The sequence below is a fragment of the Mus musculus genome, chromosome 10 (genome assembly GCF_000001635.26).
Source record: "Mus musculus strain C57BL/6J chromosome 10, GRCm38.p6 C57BL/6J".
Lineage (NCBI taxonomy): Eukaryota > Metazoa > Chordata > Mammalia > Rodentia > Muridae > Mus > Mus musculus.
Genome location: NC_000076.6, coordinates 20,052,987 through 20,065,645, shown reverse-complemented (window position 1 = coordinate 20,065,645; position 12,659 = coordinate 20,052,987). Strand labels below are relative to the sequence as shown.

Genomic DNA, 12,659 nt, shown 5'->3' with positions numbered 1-12,659 from the left:
CATTGGATGGAGGTCAGGGACCCCTATCAAAGAATTGGGGGAAGGATTGAAGGAACTGAAGGGGATGGCAACCCCACAGGAAGACCAACAGTGTCAACTAACCTGGACCCCCTGGGAGATCCCAGAGACCGAGCCACCAACCAAAGAGCATACACAGGCTGGTCAGAGGCCCCCAGCACATACATAGCAGAGGACTGCCTTGTCTGGTCTCAGTGGGAGAGGATGTGCCTAATCCTGTAGAGACTTGATGCCCCAGGGCTGGAGAGGCCATCCTCTCAAAGGCAAAAAAGGGGAGACTGGGGGAAAAACTCTGTGAGGTGGGACCAGGAGGGAGGGCAGAATCTGGGATCTAAATAAATATAATAATGAATAATAATAATTAATAATAATAAAAAGAAATGGGGCTGTCATGTCTGAGCAAGCCAGTGTTTAAGGTATTTAAACAAGTAATAGATAACAAAAGATGAAGATCCCAAAAGATCTTCCAAGGTTTCTTCACCAACAAAAGAGAATTCTCTGATCCCCAAATCTACATGCAATTATTTCAGAAAAGCACAGACCGAGATGAACTCCCTCTCTTTATTGTCACCCCAAATGTTCCCAATAGATAAACTCTGAACTATGCGTTCTCAACTTGGGACAGGGAACAAAACAAGGTTATCGTTGTCTAAAGTTCCTGGAGCCCTGTGATCTGCCCTTGAAATGACAAAACAGAAGGCATCTGTAAGATAGCCACAGAAGGGCTAAGGAATGGATTTAGAGGGAGAGAGGAGGAAAGGAAGCGAGCAGAGATGAGGGAAAGGGCAGGGGTGAGTAAGGAGGAGGTAGGAGGAAGAGAAGAATCAAGCAAGAAAAAGGAGGCAGCTGACTGGAGCCTGGCACCCGACCCAGCTCATGTGAGGCCAATGCTCTGGCTTTCACTCCAGCCAACGTTACGACAATTACAACTGTGGACGCCACTCATCTGAGCCAGGAGAGCAGGGCAAGGTCATAAGGACAGCTGTGAGTGACCAGTGCAAATCTACGTCTCTGTAGAGATGCAGAGCACCAGGTCCCCTCTCTATCTGCATCTCCAGGCTTTGCCAGGTGAAAAGCAAATCTCTTCCAACCCTAAGAGGAGGTGAAGGAGGGAATAAACCAGACTGAGCATAAGTAAACAGGGCCATCCAAATCAATTCCCAAACTCTCCGCCATCTTTGACCATGTCTAGTTTTGTCTTTTGATTCCTGGATGGCAAAGAAGCAGCTAAGAGAATGAGGAAAACAGAAACAATCCAGCATGCAACTTCTCAGACCAACTTTATAAATGACGATGTGACCATCCTCATCAGGACCACCAAAGCCCCCAAGTATGAGCCACAGAGGATGCTACCTTGAGGACAAGATGTCACAGTGACCAACACAGCACCAGAGGGTTCCTTTCCCTCTGTGAAGGAACATAAGTGGCCAATTCGAGACACAGTGACAGTTTACCACCCAAATATGTATGTGTGCATGCATATGTACATACATCTCTCTCCCCCATCTCGCTATTTTATGTTTTACATTGTGTGTAATTTTTTTTACATTTACAATATGTTTTCCTTATTTCTGCAACAATATTTTTTGCACTTTCTGCAATGCTTATTCATATATGCAGATACAGGAAAATAGGCACATGATTCATTGGAAGTAGTTTTTATGGAAATAGGAAACTTCCTGGTAGACTCAGGCTTTCTGGAATTGATGCAAAATAAAGTGTAAGAAAGTACAATTAGTTAGGCAGAGTGATGCACACTTGCTCTGGAGGTTGAGGCAGGATGCAGTCTGAGACCAGCATGATCAACTTGGTAAGACCTGGTCTCAAAAATTAAGAAACAAACAAACTAATAAACAAGCTGTGGTGTCAGTGTTAGACAGAGGAGGGGTGGGGGTCAGTGAGAGGGGGCGGGGTCAGTGTTAGAGAGAGGAGGGGCAGGGTCAGTGGTAGAGTGCTGGGGGTGTGGTATCATTGAGAATGCCTGACCCACATTCTGAAGGCCTTGGGTAAATAAGAATTAGAAAACTGCAATTTTGAACTCAGTGTAACAACAAAGCATAGGAAAACTTTGAGGGTTTTTTTCTTTTCTTTTCTTTTTTTTTTTTTTTTTTTGGTTTTTTTGAGTCAGGGTTTCTCTGTATAGCCCTGGCTGTCCTGGAAGTCACTTTGTAGACCAGCTGGCCTCGAACCCAGAAATCCGCCTGCCTCTGCCTCCCAAGTGCTGGGATTAAAGGCGTGCACCACCACTAGCTTTGAGTTTTCTAGTTACGTATTCTGGAGTAGGAGTGAAAGAAATAAGCACAAAACACTCTATTTTAGTTCTTCAAAACAGCCACAAATAATGTATGCGGTTTCAAGAAATGGGATTGTTGCAAAAACAACCGATTATCAAGTCTGAAAGATAAAGTAACATGTGCATGGTAATGTAATATGTGCACAATAATATAATGTGTGCAAGATAATGTAATGTGTGCAGAATAATATAATGTGTGCAAGATAATGTAATGTGTGCAAGATAATATAATGTGTGCAAGATAATATAATGTGTGCAAGATAATGTAATGTGTGCAAGATAATATAATGTGTGCAAGATAATGTAATGTGTGCACAATAATATAATGTATGCACGATAATATAATGTGTGCAAGATAATGTGATGTGTGCACAATAATGTAATGTGTACATGATAATATAATGTGTGTGTGATTGTGTAGTGTGTGCAAAATAACGTAATGTGTGCACAGTAACATAATGTGTGCAAGATGATGTAATGTGTGCATGATAGTGTAATATGGTAAGATAATGTATGTGTAAGATAATGTAATGTGTGCATGGTAGTATAGTATGTGTAAGATAACATAATGTGTGCAAGATGATGTAATGTGTGAATGATAATGCCTGTGTGCCTCAGCCTGCCTGTGGAACACAATGCCAATGCCCTACAGTGCTTACTTCAAGACAGCTCAGAGAAACAGACTTTGCAGAGACAGCTGAAGTCCCATGGTTCCTTCCATATCTCCTCATTCCTTGTCAAGACAATTTTCCAGGATGTCTGGCAATTCTTATACCCACCAGCAAAATCTAAAATGTTTCTGTCCCCCTACCTTTGCCAATTGTAAAAGTTTTACTAATTCGAGTCCAGCAGACCAAAAACTATTTCTCAACTTAATTTGCACTTTCTTGCCTACTTAATTAGGCTAATTTCCTTCTCCTATGGTCACCATCTTTAACTTTTACATTAGGCAACGTGTCCATTTTATAGCATTTGTATTAAATACTTTTTCTGCTTCATAGATTTGTATTTTGCATGTTTATGGTAGTTTTTAAATAAAGATCTTATTTATGATTTATATAAGTACACTGTTGCTGTCTTCAGACACACCAGAAGAGGGTATCAAGTCCCATTACAGATGGTTGTGAGCCACCATATGGTTGCTGGGAATTGAACTCAGGACCTCAGGACCTCAGGAAAAGCAGTCAGTAGTCTTAACGGCTGAGCCATCTCTCCAGTCCCTGTGGTAGATTTCGAAAGGAACACTTCCTTTGTTACATTACAGTTCTATACATGCCAGGCAAGCCCTCTACACTGCGCTCCATCCCAGGAGCCTCCATTTTACTGCATATATAGATATAGGTAGGTGTCTGTATGGGCTCATGTATATTTGGGTATGTATGCACATGTATGCATATAGCCAGAAGACATGATCAGGTGTGTTTCCTTGGAAGAGGCCATCCACCTTAAAAAATTAGTTTTATATATGAGTGTGTTCTGCTTGCATGTTTGTCTATGCACCACATGTGTGCCCTACTCAGAGAGGGCTGAAGAAGGCAGCATGTCTCTAGGAACTGGAATTCCACTGTGAGCCATGGTGAGGGTCCTCTGGAAGAGCAGCCAGTGCTCTTAACCACTGAGCCATACATATCTGCAGCCCTCACCTAAAGGGTCCCACGCTGGCTTGGAACTTATCAAGTAGGCTAGGCTAGCTGGCCAGTGAGCCCAAAGGGCCCTCCTGTCTCTGCTTCCCCTAGCACTATAACGCCAGTGGATCTGGCGTTTTACAATGGTGGGACTCTGCCTCTCATATCTGCACATTGAATACTTTATGGACTGGGCTGTCTCTCCAGCTTGCTTCCTCCATTTTTAAATGAAATCAATTAGGAGGAGATAATATTTTCCTTGAGGAACTATGGGGGCTCTTCTTGCTTTAGAAAGTCTCTAAGATAGACAAGGTGCCTAGAATGCCAATACTTTTGAAGCTGAGGCAGGAGAATTTTAAGTTTGAAACCAGGTCTAGATACACAGGGGATTCAAGGCCAGTCTGGTATGTAGTAAGGTCTTGTCTTCCCTTCCATAACGTCTGTCTGTCTGTTTTAAGTCAGGGCCAGGGGTGTCTCTTAGAGATAGAGTGCTTACTTAGCTTTGATCCTCAGTACAGAAAAGAGGGGAGGGAAGGGGAGGGGAGGGGATGGGAGTGGAGGAGATGGGAGGGGAGGGGAGGGGAGGGGATGGGGGGAGAACATTTTAAAGAGGAGAACGACTAAAAAAAGAAAAAAGAAAAAGTCTTTTAAACCTAGAGTTTATCATCTCACCACTTCTCACTATTTCCTGGGTCTTATTTCTTTATTCACTTACTTACAACAGACTAATTTACATTGAACTCATTTAGACGAGTGGCTCTCCCTTCATGTGGCTCTCCCCACCCGTGGCTTTCTAGCTCAGCAGATCAGCAGCATGTCCTCTCGTTCCTCTACCACATTTACTGCGCCTCACACAGCACCAGGGAAAGGCAAGCTGCCAGCTTACTCCAAGACTGGGGTTTCCCGATGCTGCACATTGTCTATACTAGGAAACAGAGCGCAGGGTTTCACGAGGAAGTCAGAGCAAAGCATGTTCATTCCTACAACACGAACCATGCATCCTGTTAAACGGTGTGTGTGTGTGCATTCGTGCGTGTGAGTGTGTGTGCGTGCGTGTGTGTGTGAGGGGGGGAGTGGAGGGGAAGCTTAGCCAGTAAAGTGTTTGCTATGCAAGCATGAAGACTGAGTTTAGTCCCAGTAACCACTGAAAGAGTCATGCTTGGTGGTTTGAGCTCATATAATCCCAGTGTTACAGAGCTGGAGACAAGTGAATCCCTGGAATTTGTTGGCAGACCATGCTACCCTAATCCCAGTGAAAGACCTTGTTTCAAAACACAAGTGGATAGCTCTTGAGAAATGATATTGAGGATGACCTACAGCCACAAATACACACACACACACACACACACATACACACACACACACACACACACACACGCACACATGCACGAGCAAACACGCACATGTACACACACATGCACACGCACATGTTCACACACACACAGGACCTATGGACAACCTATGGACCCCCCACAGATGTGTATGCATAATATGTGTGTGTGTCTGTGTGTGTGTATAAAGAGAGAGACATATGTATGTATGTATATATAGGTATGCCTATAACTATGTCTGTGTGTTCATGTGTACACACAAACACACACACATATATGACCTATATTCCTTCTCCCACATGGATATATATACACAATTTGTATGTGTGTATATATAGAGAGACATATATGTGTATGCATATATACACATACATATTTGTCTATGTCTATTCTGTGTATCCACGCATACACACACACACATACACATGGATGTGTGTACACAATGTGTAAGTATATATATATGTGTGTGTATATAAGTATATTATGTATATATAGAGAGACACACACACAGAGACATATATCTTTTGCATATATATGTATGTCTATGCCTATGCCTGTGTGTTTATGTGCACACACACAAACACATACATCTGCTAGAAACCAGTCACACTGATTGAAGACCAACCTGCAAGTCACCATTTTCTAGAGTCAAGCACAGGAAGTGATTGCTACACAGGTGTATATGTGACCACAGGGCAACTTTGAGCCCCCCTGGCTTAGAGTGGTTAAGACAGAATTGCAAAACAAGTGAGCCGATAGCTTGGTCATAGCAATGCTGATAATTCTTAAGACAAAGTAACAAAAGTACAGCATCCAAGGAGGACATCAATCTCACGAGCTGCCTTGACCTAACCAAAGCATGATCTCTTTACTGCTTTCGAAGTGTGCCTCAGGACACTCAATGAGGAGCAACTCCAATCCTGGCCCCAAGACGTATCCCATTTCTCTGGGTTGGAGGATCCTTGTAGATAAGTCAACAAAACTAGGCATGGTGGATGTGCCTGTAATCCCAGCACTTAGGCTGAAGCAGGAGTTCAAGACCAGCCTGGGCTACTTAACCAGACCCTGTCTCAAAATACATAGCAATAATAAAGCACTAAAAAATAATAAGTAAGCCAAAAAAATCAATCTGTAGAAAAGAATTATGTGCAGCGAGTGACAGTTGTACATGCTAGGACCTAGGGTCTGAAAGTCCCCCACATCTTGACTGTCAAATCACACTGCCAAATTCGTCTTAAAAACAGGAAGCAACAGATAACTGAACTCAGATGCACACGAAAGTACTCACTGGGAACCTGACAACAGTAACATCTGTTTTTGTGGCCTCGACCAGGAAATCCATCCAGAAGTCCACGAGTTCCTGCTTAGCCGAGGGCTGCTCTGTGGTCAGTTTCACAAAGTGTTTATATATCAGAATGGTCTCCACGATAGACTTGAGGTACCTGAGAATTCAAGCACAGAAGACAGCACGGATTTAGGGTCACCTGCTCCCCTCAGCCCCGTGTTTATCCCACACGTGTGTTTTCATTCTCTAAGTACACTTGCACTTATCACTGGGCCTCCGTATTTACTAAACATACTTTACTTTATGCTGCAAAACGGGGACTTTCACAAAAATTCAACCAAGTAGGCTTTAGAAACATGAGCAAACTCAGGTTTAGAAAGCTTAAGTAACGTGGACCTGAGGCCCAACATCTCTCTAAAGCGTGTTTATTTGACATGTTAGGGGATCAAAGCCAGGCCTTGTGCATGCTAGGTAAATACCTCAACACTGAGCTACATCCCCAACAACTCTTACAAAGTGTGTGTGTGCCCACGTAAGACTACTCGGAACACACAAGTTTTAAATGCCTACATTCAATTGAAAGACAAGGTGAACACACTTATTTTTAAATATGCCTCTTCAAGGAGACTCTCTGAAATACATCTTCAGGAGAGATTATTTTCCTCTGAACCACTGAGCTTATTAAGTATTAAACAAATGTCCTCAAACCAAAGAAGACAGATGGTGTTCCAAAAGAAAAAGTTAAGAAAAATGAGGAAGAGGATAATTATGCAAGGCGGTGGCTATGTAAGCAGTTTGCTGGCCACAGACATGGAAGTTGGCATTATGTAACATGTGTTATTGTGCGTCTGCTTCGGGATGGTGTAGAACGGTGTCTGCCTTCTTGTTAACAGATGCCAGGGTACCTAAAGCCAGAGGTCTCTGTATGCACACTTCAGTCTCCACGTCTGCCATCATTAGTGTCGAAAGTTGTTAAGCACGCATGGCTGAATGTAGCTCATGTCATTTACTCAAAGCCAAGTGTGGACACACGTGAGACGAAAGCACAGCCCCGTCCTCAAGTTGCACATGGTGCCATGGAGTCACATATGAAAAGGTGTAATGACACATGAATAAAACCAGTGGGGATGATATCAAAACCAGTAAGGAAAGACATCATCGTCAGAGGCATGCCGAAGAACACCAGAAACAAGAAAGTAGGTGGTAGCCAGGCATGGTGGTGCATGCCTTTAATCCCAGCACTCAGGAGGCAGAGGCAGGAGGATTTCTGAGTTCGAGGCCAGCCTGGTCTACAAAGTGAGTTCCAGGACTGCCAGGGCTACACAGAGAAACCCTGTCTCGGTGGCAGTGGTAGAGTGGGGGGTTAGGGGGTGCTCAGCATGGAAGTCTGAAGTCAGCATCTGAGCTAAGAAGTGATGTGTGAGCATTTCCCTGGGCGGATGAACAACGAGGCTGCATGGGGCATCTGTAGGCAAGTGTTGAATGCGAGCATTTAAAACCACTCGCTGCTCACTGAGCAGCACGGACCCCAGAGCAAAGCAACGTCTGGGAAGGCTGAGAATGAGCCTTGCTTGCCAAACCAAGGAGATGGACTTCACCCCTCCCCTGTGATGACTATTAACCTGGGCTGATTTGAGGACTTCTACAGGAAGCAAAGGTCAGGCTTGTATTTTAGAAAGATCAGTGCGGAGATGCTGTGTGTGTGTGTGTGTGTGTGTGTGTGTGTGTGTGTGAACTAGGCAATGAAGACCTGAACATGAAGTCCTGTAAGAGGCCACAAGGGCCTTATTATGGCAGGCAGCTCCTGGGATGTGGCCAGTGAAAGCCTGGACTCGGACCTGCTCTAGGAAAGGACTTTCTCTACCTGGTTGAGAACCTTTCACCACATTGACAACCACACGTGACACAGACTAGAATTAGCATCAGTTTTTAAAATAATCTCAAATGCAGAAGGAATCTTATCTCTACCGTACTGCTGAGACAATAATGAGACTTGGATATCTTCCAAAGACAGCCTGGGATTTACAAAACACACATATGGGAAGACACTCCAATGTGTCTACCACACCAGGAGTGAATGGGAGTGAAATCCAAGAATAAGGATTCCCAGACAGAGACTGGATCATGAAAGAAACAAAGCGCTCGGGTTTGGAATGGCGTCCAGAGACGCTGAGATGAACATGTGGTCTCGGGTCCAGGGTGAGGCACAGAGTATGGTCTATGTGTGCACCGTATGCAAGTGATGATGGTTGGGCTGGTCAATGTGTAGGAAAAGCTTAAGTGACTTCAGCAAAGTCACCATAACTTTTAATCCAATAGCTTCCTTTGTGAAAATTCTGTTTTTTCCTATAGGTTCTGGATATTAGCCTCAAAATCAACAAAATATCCCATATGCTATAAAATTCAATAACAGTACGAGGCTGTTTTTTAGACTGTACAAGTGCACGGGAGTTGATTACCACGCTGGTGTCTTCAGTCTGAACAGCTTCTCGGATGCCTGAATGACCCTGAGGTGGTCGTTGGCCAGGACACTGGCTCCCAGAAAAAATCCGACTTCCCAGTAGCTCTGGAGTTTTTCCAAGTTCCCCTTTTTACCCAGAAGGCTACTCAGCTTCACTCCTAGTAGAGGAACAGGAAACAGAGAGTTACAAGGCAGTGCAGACGTTTCATTTAGATGCACAATTAAGTCTTCATTGCCCTTAAAGATCACGATAGCTCTACGTTTCTGATTACTGAGGACGCTGGGCTGGTCTGAAGATGCTTGGCCTAGGGAGTGGCGCTATTAGGAGGCGTGACCTTGTTGGAGGAAGTGTGTCACGGCGGAGGTGGTTTTTGAGACCCTCGTCCTAGCTGCCTAGAGGACGGTCTTCTCCTAGCAGCCTTCAGATGAAGATGTAACTCTCAGCTCCTCCTGCACCATGCCTGCCTGGGTGCTGCCATGCTTCCTGCCATGAAGATATTGGACCGAACCTCAGAAAGTATAAGCCAGCCCCAGTTAAATGTTGTCCACTATAAGAGTTCCCTTGGTCATGGTGTCTCTTCACAGCAGTGGAAACCCTAAGACAGACATAATGTCCTACTAAACAAAATGTACACAGAAGGTAAAAATTATCTCACAAAACTTGTATTCTTTTTTATGTACTTTTATGTGATTGAGTGTTTTGGGCCACATGAATGTATGTACCTGCCTGATGCCCTGGAGAGGGGGAAGGGGTCATAAGAGGAAGGTAGATCCTCTAGAACTAGGCTTGTGGATGGTTGTAGGCCACAGTGTGAGTAATGGGAGGTGAACCTGGGTCCTCTACAAGCACAAATGTTCTTACCTGCTGAGTCACCTCACCTACCCCAGCAAAAATTATCTTTAATTGAAAAATTCAATAGTCAGTTATATACCACAGTCTAGAATTTTTACATATCTATATGTGTATATAAGATGAGAAAATCCAGGATATTTTTGTGTAAGCCCCTTCCTTCTCTTGCTATATCCTGCATTATGAAATAATTTGAAAGGGGATTTTCTTGTGCTTTTTAGCATGGAAAACATGTGAGGAAACTGAAATACAGATGTGTGTTTGTATGTAATGGGTAGTGTATGTCTATATGCAATGTATAGGGTGTGTCTGTATGTAGATAGCCCTGAGTCAGTAATGTCCCCACTTTCCCTTTGTTATGCTGTGGAGGATTTACACGAGTGAAGTGAGCACCTCTCAGCTACATCGCCAACCCATTACGGTCACTGTCTAACAAGGCATGATAACATGATTTGTATTCTCCAACTGTTTTATTTTAACTGCCTTGTGTTATTTCGTGCATTGTATTGATTTGCTTAAAATATATCCATGTAAAACTGCTTAATACTATCAATATCCATTACGTTAAGAATTATTTGAGGCCAGACCTAGTTACACAGGCATATACTTCTAGCTTCTGTGGAGATATCGAAAGATATCAAAAGCTGAAGGTCTGCCTGGGCTTTAGAGTGAAATTCACGACCAGCCTAGGCAACTTGCTGAGACTGTCAGAAAGTAAGAGGATAAAGGGGGTGAGGGGAGGCATAGCTCAATGGGAGACCACACATGCAGTATGTGCATGGCTCTGAGTTTAACTCCCAGTATCACCAAAAAGTTGTTTTTAAAATGTAAAAATAGAGCAAAAAGGTAGGACATATCATTGTAACAGGCTACGCGGCATAAGGCCACTCAAGGAAAACATAATTACTACTTATTAAAGGTTCATTAATAGAAGTTTACTCATTAACTTGTATTAGTCTAGTTAACATATCAATAATTCGTCTAGCAGAACACATAATCCCTAAGATTTGTGGCCTGTTGGAACATAAACCAGCTTCAAACAAATCAAGTGTAGCTATCTTGCCCTAATATTTCTTGTGAAATCTTTATTACTGCTTAAATGGTCTTTGAGTCAGACATATAATTTTTTTTCCGAGACAGACATATAATCTTATTTAGGGTTTGCACATTAAAATGATTTATATCTATGTCTATTTCATATTTTCTGGGAGAAATATATATTTTACCCTGTTAAAATTATAACTGAAACAAAATAGCCTTTACCTTTTAAAAGTTACTTTTTATTATATAGCTTATTTAAACTATAAATACTTCTGTGGAAAATGAGAATTTGGGCATTCTTCACATTTTGAGGATAATATAAAAAGTGAACAGCTTTGCCACCAGAAAATTTCAGAAGTTGGGAACAGTGCACCTGCATATGCAGACACATCACAGGTCTTCAATGGATGTACAGAAAAAAAAATGTTTACACAGTGGGCAGGACAAAGGAGATGCTAAAAATCCATCTACCAGCCTTAGCAGAAAATGAACTTTTCATGACGTCCCACTTGTATAAAAACAGTGAAGTCCAGATGCAATGTATCGGAGAGTCTGCTGCTTAGATGGAAAGCCACAGCAGTCAGAGTAAAAGCTCAGCACTCCGGGGACACAGAAGGTCACTCTAGGGTAGCAATCTTTGACTTCAACCATGGCAGAAGTCTGTCAAGTGATCATGACTCCAGCCTTTCAACATTTGAGAAAAAATGTTTTTAAAATTATTTTTACTTTATTTACTTGTGTGTGTGTGTGCTCATACAGTCATGCTCGTACAGTTTGCATGTAGAGGTCAGAGGACAACATGAGGGACTTTGCTGTTTAATTCAACCATGTGATTTCTGAAAATCAAATCCAGGTTATAAGGTTTTATAGCAAGTACTCTCATCTACTGCCATCTCACCAGCCTCAAAATGTATTATTATCTTTAATAAGAAATAATAGTTTAGCACATGATATGACATAAATTATTTACCTAAACACAGAAAGTCAAAGCCATGATTTATTATGTTCTTGTATACCTAGCTTTGCCCACTCACTCAATTACTTCTGAATCATGAAGTTCTAAGGCTGATTTATTTTGGAGACGAGACATTTATTCCTTCTGCGTTGACATGCTCTAAGTAAAGGCTAACACACAGCACTGTTGTTCTTTTCCTTGACAGTTGTGAGAACTGTCATGTCCAGTCAGCATTTCCAATCTCATTTTGTTTTATTTTACATGATCTTATTATGTACCCCAGACTGGCCTCAAATTCAGAATCTTCTTGCCTTGACTTACTGGTACTGGGACCATAGGTCCGTGGATTAAAACTCTGCCTCCAACCCCTTTTTAAAGCCCTTGTGATTAACCATCTTTTCTTGTTTGTCTTGCAAGTGAACTTGTATGTCCTTCAAATATGATGCATAAAACCTATTTTTCTATAAAACTATTAAACTTTTAATATTGGTTCTAAAATATGATTGTAATGTATGTGTGTTTGCACATATGACAGTTGCATGGGTGTGCACGTACATGCTGTCTAAGTGTGTACAGAAGCCAGAGGAGAACAACCTCATGTGTTCTGACTAGGTGACAGAAATCTCTAGCTAAACTAGGCTAGTTGGGCCTAGGAGACCCATTTGCCTTTGCCCTCTCGGTAGTACGACTACAAGAGTATCCCGCCATTTCAGCTTTGATTTTTTTTTTATTTATATATTTATTTGTTGGTTGGTTGGTTGGTTGGTTAGTTGATTGGTTTTTTTGAGACAGGGTTTCTC

The 12,659-nt window shown here is 42.4% G+C and overlaps 1 protein-coding gene across 2 annotated transcripts in view; it reads right to left on the bottom strand.

The window, feature by feature from the left end:
• Positions 1 to 12,659, bottom strand: part of Map3k5 (mitogen-activated protein kinase kinase kinase 5) — a 208,650-nt gene that overhangs the window by 77,105 nt on the left and 118,886 nt on the right. For both annotated transcript variants that reach the window (XM_006512739.4, NM_008580.4), the window contains exons 9-10: positions 9,012 to 9,171; positions 6,556 to 6,709 (exon numbers count right to left, since the gene is read on the bottom strand). In XM_006512739.4, the coding sequence (XP_006512802.1) occupies positions 6,556 to 6,709; positions 9,012 to 9,171 (314 nt within the window). The remainder of the gene's footprint in view (positions 1 to 6,555; positions 6,710 to 9,011; positions 9,172 to 12,659) is intronic.